Here is a 13,671-nt window from a genome sequence, read left to right on the forward strand (position 1 = left end):
ACAACTCTAAACCACTGTCTTCCTGCCTTGGCACCTGTATTACAGCTCATATTATATAGATAGCTTCAAGTAGAAGCTATCAGACATCATATATTAGACTAGACATCAGGAAGAGGTTCTTCAGTAAGCGGGTGGTTGCACACTGGTACAGGCTCCCCAGTGAAGTAGTTACTGCACCAAGCCTGTCTGAATTTAAAAAGCGATTGGACTGTGCACTTAGTAACATAGTCTAATCTTTTGGATAGACCTGTGTGGTGCCACGAGTTGGACTTGATGGTCCTTATGGGTCCCTTCCAACTCGGGATATTCTATGATTCTATGATTCCAAGTAACATAAGATAATAAGGGAAGAGTTGGGGGATATTCTCATGGCTTCAGGCTGGAGAAAACATGAATGGTCTTGAAAACCCAGCATCACGATACATGTCTAAAAGTAGATTCACTGCTGTATTTGGATAACGTAGGTCTGGCCCCTACATTTAGTGAGAATTTAAATGAAGTTCTCTTCAGGACAGTCCTTGTCATGTTTACTCCGACCCTCGTTACTTTGATTCATATTTTTATTCAGGGACCATGGAGAAATCCAAGCTGTTGTTGAATATCACAGCTTAATTATTAAGTTAGTTTCTTCTGGGTGAACCTGATCTGTTAACCCTGCCTGACTGATTTCAGCACTAGAAAGGACAAATTACAGAAGTGAATTGAGTGTCAGATTTGTATTGGGATTTACATTTGCTTAACAATGACAGTTATTCTTCTCAGATGGCAAAAACAGCCTTTTGTATTTTATATTTCATTGGATGAGGTATATGTATTTTCCATTAATATTTAACCTGACTGTGATATGAGCATCTTTAGAATTCACATGAAAGTAAGTAAAGAAATTAAATCAAGAATTGTGAAGAGGCATGAGAGGAACTTACTTTCCACTTTTTTTTTTCTCTTTTTTTTTTTTTTTCTGCTTGGTTTAAACCAATCAAAACCTACAATGTGCTAAAATTCGATTTGGACGTTTAACTTTTTCATGTAAAGATGTAAAAATTAAATGTGTTCCATTCTTACCAAAATGAAAATAAATAACATGTAAATAAGTATGAAAAAAGAAAGTGTAGTTAAATACAGAAACACACATTCTCATGTTTTATTTAATGCTATTGTATAATATAAGGCTGTAGAAACAATTACACTAATCAGAATCACTTTTGGCCAGGTATTAGCTAGTGTGTAATGCTAACATTACTCAGCTGAAGTTAGTGAAGCTAGCCAGTAAAATGTGCTGAATTTTCCCTAATTTATTTAACTTTAACTCTTCAGAGGCACAGACTGTTATTATCGAGATAGTATTCTCAGATGCTAAGGTGTAGTGTTATTGCCACCTTTATATATAAACTGGTTTGCAGGAGGATGTGAAATCATGTTTGTGTTTCCAGAAGTTTGTAAAGGGGAAGAATGAGACAGAGTTGTCACCTGTTTTTGCCTAAGGTATAACCTTATTTTTCCTAATACAGTTTTAATCCTTATCCTGCATAAGGATTTCACTGAATTACCTGCAAACAGAAGTAGAGAAAAAATACTTGACAGAGTGCATCAGTGTCCATTAGTTGCATTGGCCTGATTCATTATGAAAACAGGAGAAAATTCAATGAAGACCATTCTAGAAAGTTAAAAACATACAGAGCATTATGTTAGCCACAGCCGTGGGTGTAATACTTTTTTTTCCCTTTTCACAGGAAAGCACATCTTCTCTTCCTCCCACTGGTTCAGACTGTCTGCGGGCTGATGTTAGAATCCCGGTTGCTCATAGCCAAAATTGTTCCGACTACCCAGAAGGGCTGAACTTGACATATGGTTTCCTCTATCCTCCCAGTGAGCATGATTCTTTTTATAGCTGGAGCATAGAAAGTCTTAATCAGCTGGATGTGGGTTTATGTTTAAACATATACCCAAACACCAAAACAAACTTCTTTGGATCAGCATGTTGGGCAGAAAAAGGTTTCCAGTGTTTGTAGACTGACCAAAAAATGGACAACTGCTACTTGTATCTAAATATTTTCAGCTTAGAACATTTACGTTTTTCTTTAGAAAATGGAGTAACTTGACTGTGATGAAAACTGACGGAAAGATGTAAAAGGATTTGAATGAAGAGCTCCCCCTATTCCTCTGTATGAATATTCCTTTTCTATTGACAAATTTGATAATGACTGTATTGAACAGGTTGTAGAAACAAATTTGGAGATACTAGTTTTGGAGGAGGATCATACACTGATGCTCAAATATCAGCTTCAGTTGCAAATGGATAGGAATCAGATATGCACAGAGCCTTTTTTAATCATACCACAAAGGTACAACACAATTTAATATATTTTGGAAGATACTTTATTATCTGGGGAGCTTGCTTCATAGAGAGATGAAATCAAAAGAAAACACATCTCATGAAAGTGGAGTAACCTGGAAATTACAACAGGTGATAAATACAGTGACTTTATGCTCTAATAGTTCCTTTCCAGTCTACTCTGTGAACGAATAAATGAAAATTATTCACATTACATGTGAAAAACAAAACAAAAGAAAACAAAAATCCTGTCATTGGTATTTGATGTAATTATGACAGAAAATTTCTATCTAGCCCATATAGTTCAGACATAACTGTGTCTTTGTATATGGCTTCATGTGTTGTGTTCTGACTTCTGTGGAGTAGCAGAAAATTTAAATGTTAAGAAATGTAAAGTGATTTAATTACATGTACCTAAAATTTATAGTGACAAGTGTATCAAATAGGTCTTTGTATAGCATTTCACTAATATATACTTTGTTCTTTTATATAGACTTCAGTTCATCCACTCTTGAACAGTATGATGCCTTACTCACCAGCAATATTGTTCCCATGTATGAAGCTTTCAGAGGTAGGATGCAAGATTTTGACTATTTTTGATTAATTTTCTGTAATTAATATTGTAGATTTGATATAGCTATGACAAGGACTTAAAACCATTAAGTCATGGCCTTCAGTACATCCAGATCTCATGCAAATATATTTAAATCTTTTTAAAAATAGATGTATGAAATTTTACAATACACTTACATGAAATAATTTTTTTAATGTGTGTAGTCCTCTGCTTAGGTGTATGTAACATGAAATGCTAGCTATGGAACTTGTAGAACAATATCCCGATGAGGAAAAGCTTGAGATGAAGGAACATGGCACATTTTCTTTTCTTTTGCAATATCTCAAGGGAAGACAGGACAAAGTTTGTAAACAGTGCCCCGATAACCTGATGTTTCATCAAACAGAACCTCAAAACAGATAATGTAGAATATTTCTTTCAGGCAGATATTTCTATCATACAAGTACAGTAAGCTATGTTAACCCTTTCCAACTAACTTGACTTGCATTTGTTTATAATCATTGATCAGGATTTATACAAATGCCTATTGTCCTGTTTTGCTTTTAGGTTTATACTCATTCTCATAGACAAAGAATAGAAAGAGAAATTACTGAAGTAAATGATCTGGGCTGAGGCTGGGGCAATCCCAAGCACAAATACAGGCTGGGCAGAGAATGGATTGAGAGCAGCCCTGAGGAGAAGGACAAGGAGGAGGTGGTGGATGAGAAGCTTGACATGAGCTGGCAACGTGCACTTGCAGCCCAGAAAGCTAACTGTGTCCTGGGCAGTGTGGTCAGCAAGTCAAGGGAGGTGGTTCTGCCTCTCTGCTCTGCTCTTGTGAGACCCCACCTGGAGCACTGCATTCAGCTCTGGGGCCCCCAGCACAAGAACATGGAAGTATTAGAATGAGTCTTCCATCCTTGGAAGTGTTCAGGGCCAGGTTGCATGGGTCTTTGAGCAACCTGGTCTAGTGGAAGTTATCCCTGCCTATGGCAGGAGGGTTGGAACTTTGCCTTTGATGAGATGGCCTTTGAGGTCCCTTCCAATCCAAATCATTCTATGATTCTATGATGTAACTACTTTTCTAATACATTCAGACATCATTTATTCATTCACTCATCATATAAAAAATAGAGATCCGGAAAACCTAAGTTGCCTTATTCTTCCAAGTAAATCAAAGACATTATGGAAAATCCAGTGTTCCAAGGAAAACTACAAGAGATTTAAACTTACAAAAACTTACTATAGGCCATAAACAAGAATAAATCTATAGGGGGTACCTCCCAGCCCTCTGAACCCATGTTTTCTTTTTTTTTTTTCCCCTTGATAACTGCAAATATTCACATAGTCTTACTAGATTGTAACCTACAAATTATATTTGCCCAAATAACATTTTTGAAATAAGACATTGCCTAGTGATATTTGACATGAGTTTTATAGAGTTAGGCTAACTCTCAGGTGGTAAATATTCCTTTCTCAAAGCCATTATCTTGGATTCTACTAATTGGCACAATTTTGGGTGCTAGCCCAAAGCCAGAAATAAATGGCCTTTCAGCTTTATAATTATCCATTTGAAGACAAAGGTACAATGAATTATATCCAGTAGTGCAATGGAGCTTGCAAGAGGTATAATAGCATTTACTATTACCCTTTGAATGGTGAATGACAGTCTGTACTTTCTGATGAAATCCAAACTGTGTGTCAGGAGTTGATTTTACAGGCAGTTTAGTTTGGATTTTTTTTTCTTATCTATCTGTAACAAAAAAAAAAAAAAAAAAAAAAAAGACCAGCTATTCTTTTTCTTTTGTGCAGAAATAACCCCAATTTAAAGTTAAATCTGCTTGTATATTTTTTTTTTTTTAAATTGCAGACATATGGGACTATTTCCATAATGTGCTTCTTCAGAAGTATGCCAGAGAAAGGAATGGAGTAAATGTTATCAGTGGACCAGTATTTGATTACAATTATGATGGCCATTTTGACACTCCTGATGAAATTACACAGTAAGTACACAGAAAAGCCAAAGGTCAAGCTCTGGACTATTTTCCACTGTCCCCAAATAAGCCTTTTAATCAGAGAGAATGAAAAAACAAGTGTCAAGGAGAACCGAGTCTTCCCCTTCTAATGATACATCCACTGTTACTCATACAATGGCAATTTCTCTTGTAAACAGGTACAATACTGTAAAAATTGAAGTTCCAGTAAAGAGAAAAAGGCTTTGCAGTTACATGTGTAACTATGTACATATGCACAGATACTGACCAGTAATTTACTTCCTAAGTTTATGCTTAGACTTTTTGTCCTCTGTAGTGGAAATACTGGAAGAATAAATGACATCTTAATATATGGAGGATGTGCTTAAGTGCAGTTTTCTTGCTTTTATGTTTGTGCCCACTCAGATATTTGTTGTTTCTCCCTGTTTTCTCAAACTTTGTTTTAGCAAAGATCAGTTTTGCATGTTCAATGCATTCATGTAGCCGGGTATGTAATGTGTAATATTCCTGAGAGGTACATGTACTTTTGGCTTTCATAAAACGGAATTCCATAAAAGAGAAACATAAAAGATAAAGACCAAGTATTACTAGGGAGTAGTGAAAGTAGAAGGGAAAAGACCAAAAACCAAACCAAACAAACAGACAAAATAACCCAAAGCAGAATATGCAAACAACTTGGGTTGTTCCAAATATAGGGAAAATACCTTTTAACAGTAAGGCCACTTACGTAGTAGAAAAATGCTTGGAAATCTGCACTGCTGAATCTGTCTTTGGAGATGTTTTATTCAAGGCTAGACTTAATACCACATCTGTCAAAAATGGTTTGAGAATGGGAAAATCAACCCTGCCACGAAGTAGGAGGGTGGAAGGGAGGAGGGACTGGAACTTCCTTCCAAGCAGAATGCCATAATGCGCAGTCAACCGCGTAATTGTGTCTACAGTTTTGAACAAGCATGTTCCATTCAGCATGTTATTCAGTCATAGTAAGCAGAACAATGATTTCACTGACAGTGTTTGGTTAAATTTTGAAGAAATACAGCAAATTTGGGAAGCTCCTCATAAGTTTATACACAGAAGTGGCCATGCTAACAGAATAACTAGTAAATGGAGGAAAAGACATTTTGAATTAGGTATCCTAAACTGGTGGCATATAGCCACAATTCATCATTCTGGCATTTCTTGTTGACAAGAATCAGATGCTGATCTTCTTTTCTCTCTTCTGCTCATTTACATGTGGGTGAAATTCTTAATGTAATAAAGGGCACATATGATGCTCTATCATGCCCCATCCAGATGTAGAGGTCTCTGAGTCTGACAAAGCAGTGTTGAGCACATAAGCAATCCTGTAATTTTCAGTGGGACTGCTTGTAGCAAAAGAATTAGTCCATGCATGTTTGGCTATTCAAGAAACAGATATTGGGACTCTGAATCCCCCAAGCTGTTTATTTCAATCATAAGAAAAGTAGAAGTCATATAACAGTGAAAGATCTGTACTGAGATTAATTCTATAAAATACTAGTGGTATGGTTTTTACAGTTGATATCCAGATAAATATCTTAACTAATGTTTGTTTTATAGGCATGTAAACAACACACAAATCCCTATCCCAACCCATTACTTTGTGGTTCTGACTAGCTGCAAGAACATATCCTATACTCCCCTGAATTGTACAGGCTCTTTGGATGTTCTGTCTTTTATCATTCCTCATCAACCTGACAACACTGAAAGCTGTGCTGTAAGTATAGTTTTATGTTTCCATGTGCAAATAAGCTTTGTGAACTGATTCCCAGTGTGATACAGTTATCTGGAGAATCATTAGATGTCTAAGATATTTAGACTAGTATTAAGGTAAATTCATTCCCAGTAGCTGAGCATGAGTTGAGAGATAATGAAGACTAGGAGAGCAAGAAGCTCCAGGAGAAGCAGCAGGTACCAAACCAGCTGATTGGAAGCAAGTGAAAAGAATGAATGAGGGTTTGATAAGAGGACTTGGAAATAGTGTCACCTGACAGGTTAGTGAAAAGGGCTGAGAGAAGCAGAACAAACAAGTTTGATGAAATATCTGTATGGAAGTCTGCAAGATAAATTTACTCCAGAGGTATCAAAGGTTTGTTACTCTCTTCAGTGGAATTCCTTCAGTCCTTTGTTACGTGTTTGTCAGAAATTAGACAGCAGGCATTTAGATGGATCATTCTGCAGTTGAAATTCACAGTTAACAATCAGAAATACATACTTTAATTAAAGAAGACATACATGTACATATATGCTTTCCACTAAGAGTGCAACTCTCACATTTTGTAGCAAACAATAAAAATAAATTAGTGGAGTATAACTTGTATTGATAAACCAATGATTGGAATATATCTATTCCATAAGCCCTGAGAGGCAGAAGGTTCCTTAGCTCAGTGTCTCTATTAGTCTTCCCACACAAAAGTATAGCTGTACAGACTTGAACTAGCCTTCGAAGCAATGTAATAGTGTTTATTTAATTAGTGATTTTGAACTCATAACTCCAGACGGATACAAGCTTATTGCTTAGAAAGCACTTGGGTATCTCCACTTCTTTGTTGTTGTCATCTCAGAGTTGACTGAATGCACAAAATAAATAATATTTATGAATTAGCCTTTATACTCTAGCAATTAATCTGTTGTTTCTAAAGATTAGCAAAAAAAACTCAATATTGTTGCACTCCGTAATTTTCATTGTGTACTGTGGTAACACAAATTCAGTGAACTATAGTGTCAGAAGAATATATTGGTAACAGAAAAGCACATTATCATCTGTTTGCATAAAAACTTTGCAGGTAAATAATTCAGCATATTTGATTGTGCTTGTATTGCATTGATTAGAGCTTGTATTTCCATTTTTTCCTTGTCTATCTAGCAATTATTATTACTCTCCAACAATCAAGGCTAAGCTGCTGTAAAAACTTTGTTCAGGTTCTCATATACCTGTTTTTTGGCTAGCCTGAGTACTGTAATTAATTTGTACAGTAACTAAACTATCCTGACTTGGTTGTTTAAAATAAGACTCACATGCACTTTGTAGTTAAAAGCCATATTTGCCATTTCAGCATAATTTTGCTTCTTTGTTACTCTGGAAGTGGTGAGAGGGGACATCCCTTTGCCTCTATGTAAGTGAGATCTGTAAAAGCAAGGCTGCAAAGATGTCTAGGAAAACCTGAAAAAAAGTTTTACAAACTGAAGGCCTTTAATGCCATAAAAGGCACTTTCTTGTGTGGTGGTTGTGTTAGACAATGACCAGTGTTTGAACATTGTTCTTGTTTCTTTTGGCAGGAAAATAGGTTGCCTTCTGAATGGGTTGAAGAAAGAGTTCAGGCTCATTCGGCACGTGTTCGTGATGTGGAGCTGCTAACTGGGCTTGACTTTTACCAGGAAAGACAGGAATCCGTCTCTGAGATCTTACAGCTAAAGACGTATTTACCAACATTTGAGACTGAAATTAACTGACTTTGTGTTTAAAAAGTGGTATTTGGAAGAAAGAAAATCAAAGTGATTTCCTTGCTAAATAATGCAGGAAAAATTACTACAGCTCCTCATTAAGAAAATACACAATACACAACTACTTTTGTTTTCAGATTCCTGTTCTTCAGTCAAGTGTTTTGTATGAACTAAATAAAAATTATCTTAATTTACTTAAATTGTCATTGCTAAGCCAATTTTCTAAATTGAGAATATTTTAATGCAAATGGTTTGGGGAAAAACAAACAAACAAACAAAACCTGTAACAGGAACATGTTTCGTAGTAGAGAACTCAGAACTGTAAGCTGTATAGAAACTTTCTACAATAGAGCTGGAAAGTGAAACATTTTGAAAGGACTGTGTGTGCTTTTCCCCTTGTGTTTATCAGTGAGGTTAAGGTTATCTAACACCAGTATGCACTGGAATGTCCTGAATTCCTCTTTCTTATCCAATTCACATGGAAACTCCTATGTACTTAAAAAAAAAATATTCACTCACATAGAATCTGTATATAGTGGACTTGTCTGCTATGACCATCCATTGTCTTTTCCACTTGAGTTAATTCATTATACTAGTAACAACTGAAGTGAAATTAGAGTCAATGAGTAATCTGTATTCCGTACAGTTCAGAAACCTTAATGCATTCTGAACAAGAAGAGGTGAAAGAAACACTCTGGACAGAAGGATTTTGTCAGGATATTTACCTGTATTTGCAATGATTCATGAATCTGGCAACTCCAAAATATTTGTGTTTATTTTGAAATAGTTAAACCTGAGATTAGAGGATGAAATTAGTGGTAACATGCAAAAAATGGTCAGTGTTACCTTCCGTAGTGACTTTATACACAAAAAATCTCTCAAACTGCACTGTACACAAATGACTGCTGAGAGCAGGTCAGTAGGACAAGGCAGTGGAAATTCCCCAATTCTGCTATTACGGAAATACTATGTGTTAATTGAGTGTTGAGCTGATTTTCTCCACTAAAAGTGCTATTAAATACAGGTATGAATAACAGCAGACAATTGACCATTTGGCTAGTTTGTAGGCACAGTGGGGAGTTTTGAAGAAACATGTTAGAGTGTTTCAATTTTTAACTAATTGTAAACTGAAGAAGATATGTCTCTTTAAAAGGAAGTCTTAAAAACTTGTAGAAAAAAATTACTTTTCCACATCTTAGGTGAGCTGTTTATTCACATATACTCCAAGCATAGTTTAGCAATATTTATCATACATCAAGATGTGGGACCAAGGTATAACACATGGCAGGTACTAGACTTAAATAGCTGCAAAATTAATTCACTGTCCTTCTTCACAAACTTATCTGGAATTCCTCTTTATTCAAATGTCTACCACCCCTCTCCTCCTTCCCTAAACCCACCCCACTCCACCCTGCTGATATACGCTGCCCCTTCTGTATGAACACCCCTGCCTCTCAGGCTGACCAAAAAATGTATTTCTCATTAAGTATTGTGTAGCATCTAATACAAGAGGATCTTGATCACATATACGGGTTTTAAACAAACTTCTGTGTGAACGGAGACTGAAATTGCAGTTATTCTAAAAAAGCAAATTTGAAAGCGTTTTTGCCAGGGTTGTTTTGCCATTGCTTCTGGCAGTATTGTTTTCCCTCTTCTTCTCCCCCAAGACTGTTACATCCATCAGTGAGTTGATCTTGTGGTTTCACAGAACTCCTTGAAACTGTTGCATGCTTTGTGATTTACAGGAAAAAACATGGGAATTGTTCCCCCCTCCACACACACTAAGTGGAAGGGACTAGGGAGCCCAGTCATCAATTGATTTAAAACATGTCTGGATTTAGGACTGATTTGGTGGAAAATTCCCCTTTCCCAGTTACATGAACCAATGTCTGCATTAGAGATTGGGAGAGCTTTTAGTCTTGTCTTGTATGTAATGTATGATATACAAAATATCTTACTAAAGAGGACACTTGCAGCAAACATCATTTTTAGAATACTCCCATTTATTTCTGTGCCTGGGGAATTCAGAATAGAGTAAGTAGACAAAATATCATCTTGATATGTTCAGTATGAACTCTAGTGCAAAAAGTGCTCAAACCTGTAACCTCAGATAGGTACCTAGCAGTGAATGTGTCTGAAACTCTTCCAGTAAATTAGCAAGAGTTTTTAGGTTACTATTAATAATCTTTTATTCTAGATAACTTATAGATATACCGTGCCACACTGATTATTATAAGAAATCTGGATTTTATGACTCATAATGACTTCAAAGAGCTTTAAATCAGGTTGATAGAATCATGATTAGGGGTTGGATTTGGCCCTGTTTAACCCCCTTGCATCACATAATCAGAGCTGAAAATTTATTTATTTATTTATTAAATACAATCTTCCGCCATTTCACATGAAATATTAAATACAGTCTTCTGCCACTTCATACAAAAACACTCCATACTGTGTGTATAGGGTTGCATTACCAGTAAGGGTATAGCCTGAAGTTTCTATTAGTTCCCTAAGATGTTTTTATGGATCTTCTGCTTGTTGAAAGAGAATAACTTCTCAATATGCATAGAGGTGGGAATGAAGAGCTGCCTCAAATGCCTCAAACAGTATTCATAGGCCACTAAAGCTAGAAACTTCAACACAGTCATTTGAACAATCTAAATATATACATATTAATTCAAATAAAATTAAATTTACCATTTCAGCTGCTTACATTTCAAGACTCTCAACAATGGTTGTGTTACTCAATTCTAGACAGCATTACAAATGCAAAGAATACTTTTCTTCATTAAAATTATCAAATAAATTAAATTTCTGATATATAAAACAGAGTAGAAGAGGGATATATTCCACATTGCACTTCAGGCAGTGAAACTACATGCAACATTGTCAGAAGTCTACTTAGGACATGCTCTTAGGGCACGCTATGGAAAGCAGGACAAAATAGTGTTCTCCAGAATGAATGTATACAACTGATATTTTTAACTCAGAAATGCTTACCAATGCAAACACAGAAACAGTACAAGGTACAACAAATTGACAATAACATAATAAAACCATCTTATAGTAAATATTTACTTTACTCTTAGAAACATTCTCCTCCTTTGATAAACACTCTGAAGTGTTGTGAGAACTAAGAAATAATGTTGATTCTGAAAGATTAAAGCTTGTCCTCTTTTCTAGGGGATGTACATATAACTTTCCAAAAAATGACAAGTCCTTTTTTTCTGTGTTTGTCAGCCAGTTTTGGGAGACCTAAGTATCAAGCTGGAGTGAAATAGATATAAATCAATCTACTGACTATAAAAACAGATGAGTCCTGGCTCTCATAGCCAATTTACGTGTGAGAATTCAAAATATAAATTCTGTAAAATATGATTTTCCTTTGTCCACTATTGAAACAGAAACTGAACACACCTGTAGCCATTGAAAATCTGAACTCAGGGGGATCTGGTTGCTTCCCTCTCTTCTGTTGACCTTTTTTCAGTATTAGAAACAATCTGTAAGTAAATATAGAAATTTGGCACTATCTATAGCTAGTCTTGTTCCTGCATAAAGGCAAGGTAATATGGGAGAGAACAAGTGAGGAAAACACAGCCCCAGAAAATCCTGCAGCCAGAGCAAGGAAAAGCCTAAGAACATTTATTTAACAAGTGCTACCACATTTCCCTTTGTACCACACCCTGGCCCTCAGAGACTGTCACCATGTAAAAACACACTTATTTTCTTTTCTCCTTTAATATTTATTACAAACACTGTTCGCTTTTTGTCAGTACCTCACTGAAGGCTACCTTCAAATGAGTGTAGACATTTAAATGGCACAGAACACTTTTGCCACTGAATTCTGTGCCAATACACTGGCACAGAATACTGTGCCCATTCTGTGACAATACATTGGCACAGAATACTCCTGACTCATTTCTTGGACATTCTTCCTCTAGGAGAATAGGATCAATGGATATAGACAGGGCTGATTTTCACCTCCCATGGTGATTCTGCAATGTTTGCACGTGAGGCATTGGAACAGGCTGCCCAGGGAAGTGGTGGAGTCACCATCCCTGGAAGTCTTCAAAAGACGTTTAGATGTAGAGCTTAGGGATATGGTTTAGTGGGGACTGCTAGCGTTAGGTCAGAGGTTGGACTCGATGATCTTGAGGTCTCTTCCAACCTAGAAATTCTGTGATTCTGTGATTCTGTGATAAGATAGTAGGATTTTTCATATTCAAAATGTGCAAATGTTTTCTAACTGTACAGTTTCTATGCATTGCAGAGTCCCTGCCTGTGGTTGAATTGCTGTCCATAAGGAGTCAGGTAAAATTGTTGTGCATCCTGACCTGATGTCTTGGGAGAAGAGGAGGCACCTGCCTCTTCTCAATCAAGCCACACTTCCCTTCCCAAAGACCTTTTCCCTGGAGATTGCTGGGATGACTTTCCTTCCCAAAGTCTGGGAATAGCAGAAAGTCTGAATCCTTCTCAGTCCCTTTGGGCAGAAATCAAAGAACATGACAGCCCTCAGAGGGATGAGAAGGGAGGGGAGGAGCATGAGTTGGGATCAGTCGTGGTTACAATTTAGGGCAGCTTCGGATTTGGGATTACCCAGACATGAAGCTGGGGTGTCTTTTGCCAAGGATCCAAATTACTTTTGGGTGTATGTTAAGGAGACATGGCAAGTGATGTGCCAGATCAGAAACTGCCCACTGACCAGGAAGCCCTTAAGGAACGAAGCTTGGTGACAGCCTGCTTAGTCTGCAATGGTTAAAGCTAGCAGAAGAGCAAATGCTTTCCGAGCCCAGCTGCAAGGAGGGCAGGTCTCCAGGCCCTACTCCATGCAAGAGAAATGTGCGTGGGAAGAAGAGGACTCCTGCTTTTCAGAGGCTCTCCAAGGAAAAGCAAACTTGCTGAGCTTTGTTTGGTGTCTGGCTTGCACCAAGTCAGATTTCCAGCTAGCATGGGGACCAGCTCACCTGACACACGCGTGTGCAGCACTAGGGACTGCAGAGAACCTTGCTACGAGCTGAGGGGCAGGATGGTCTCTTCCGAGCATGTGGTGGGCACAACCTTTCCGTCAGGGAAAGCAGAGGCTGAAGTAACGTAGGTAGTTGGTGGTGAGGAACTCATTTCTCTGGCTGATTGTGCCTCAACACCAGATGTTGTTTACTGTTATGATGACAGCAGGAGATGATTGAGAAATCACTCTTACACGCATCATGGTGGGACACGTGAATTTCGGCTACGTTGTGACTTCAGCAGGATCAACAGTTCACAAACAGATATATACCAACAATACCAACTCCAGCTGTGTATGTAAGGTACAAAAATTGACCGAGGCC

General features: G+C 37.2%; 1 protein-coding gene across 2 annotated transcripts in view; it reads left to right on the plus strand.

Annotated features, from left to right (window-relative positions):
* ENPP3 (ectonucleotide pyrophosphatase/phosphodiesterase 3) overlaps positions 1-8,541 on the plus strand; it is a 45,312-nt gene extending 36,771 nt beyond the window's left edge. For both annotated transcript variants that reach the window (XM_082756128.1, XM_082756129.1), the window contains 5 exons: positions 1,731-1,866; positions 2,826-2,903; positions 4,756-4,888; positions 6,458-6,614; positions 8,177-8,541. In XM_082756128.1, the coding sequence (XP_082612254.1) occupies positions 1,731-1,866; positions 2,826-2,903; positions 4,756-4,888; positions 6,458-6,614; positions 8,177-8,350 (678 nt within the window). In that variant the 3' untranslated portion in view covers positions 8,351-8,541. The remainder of the gene's footprint in view (positions 1-1,730; positions 1,867-2,825; positions 2,904-4,755; positions 4,889-6,457; positions 6,615-8,176) is intronic.
* The last annotated feature ends 5,130 nt before the right edge of the window (positions 8,542-13,671 follow it).

Source organism: Aythya marila (genome assembly GCF_965140915.1).
Source record: "Aythya marila genome assembly, chromosome: 3".
NCBI lineage: Eukaryota > Metazoa > Chordata > Aves > Anseriformes > Anatidae > Aythya > Aythya marila.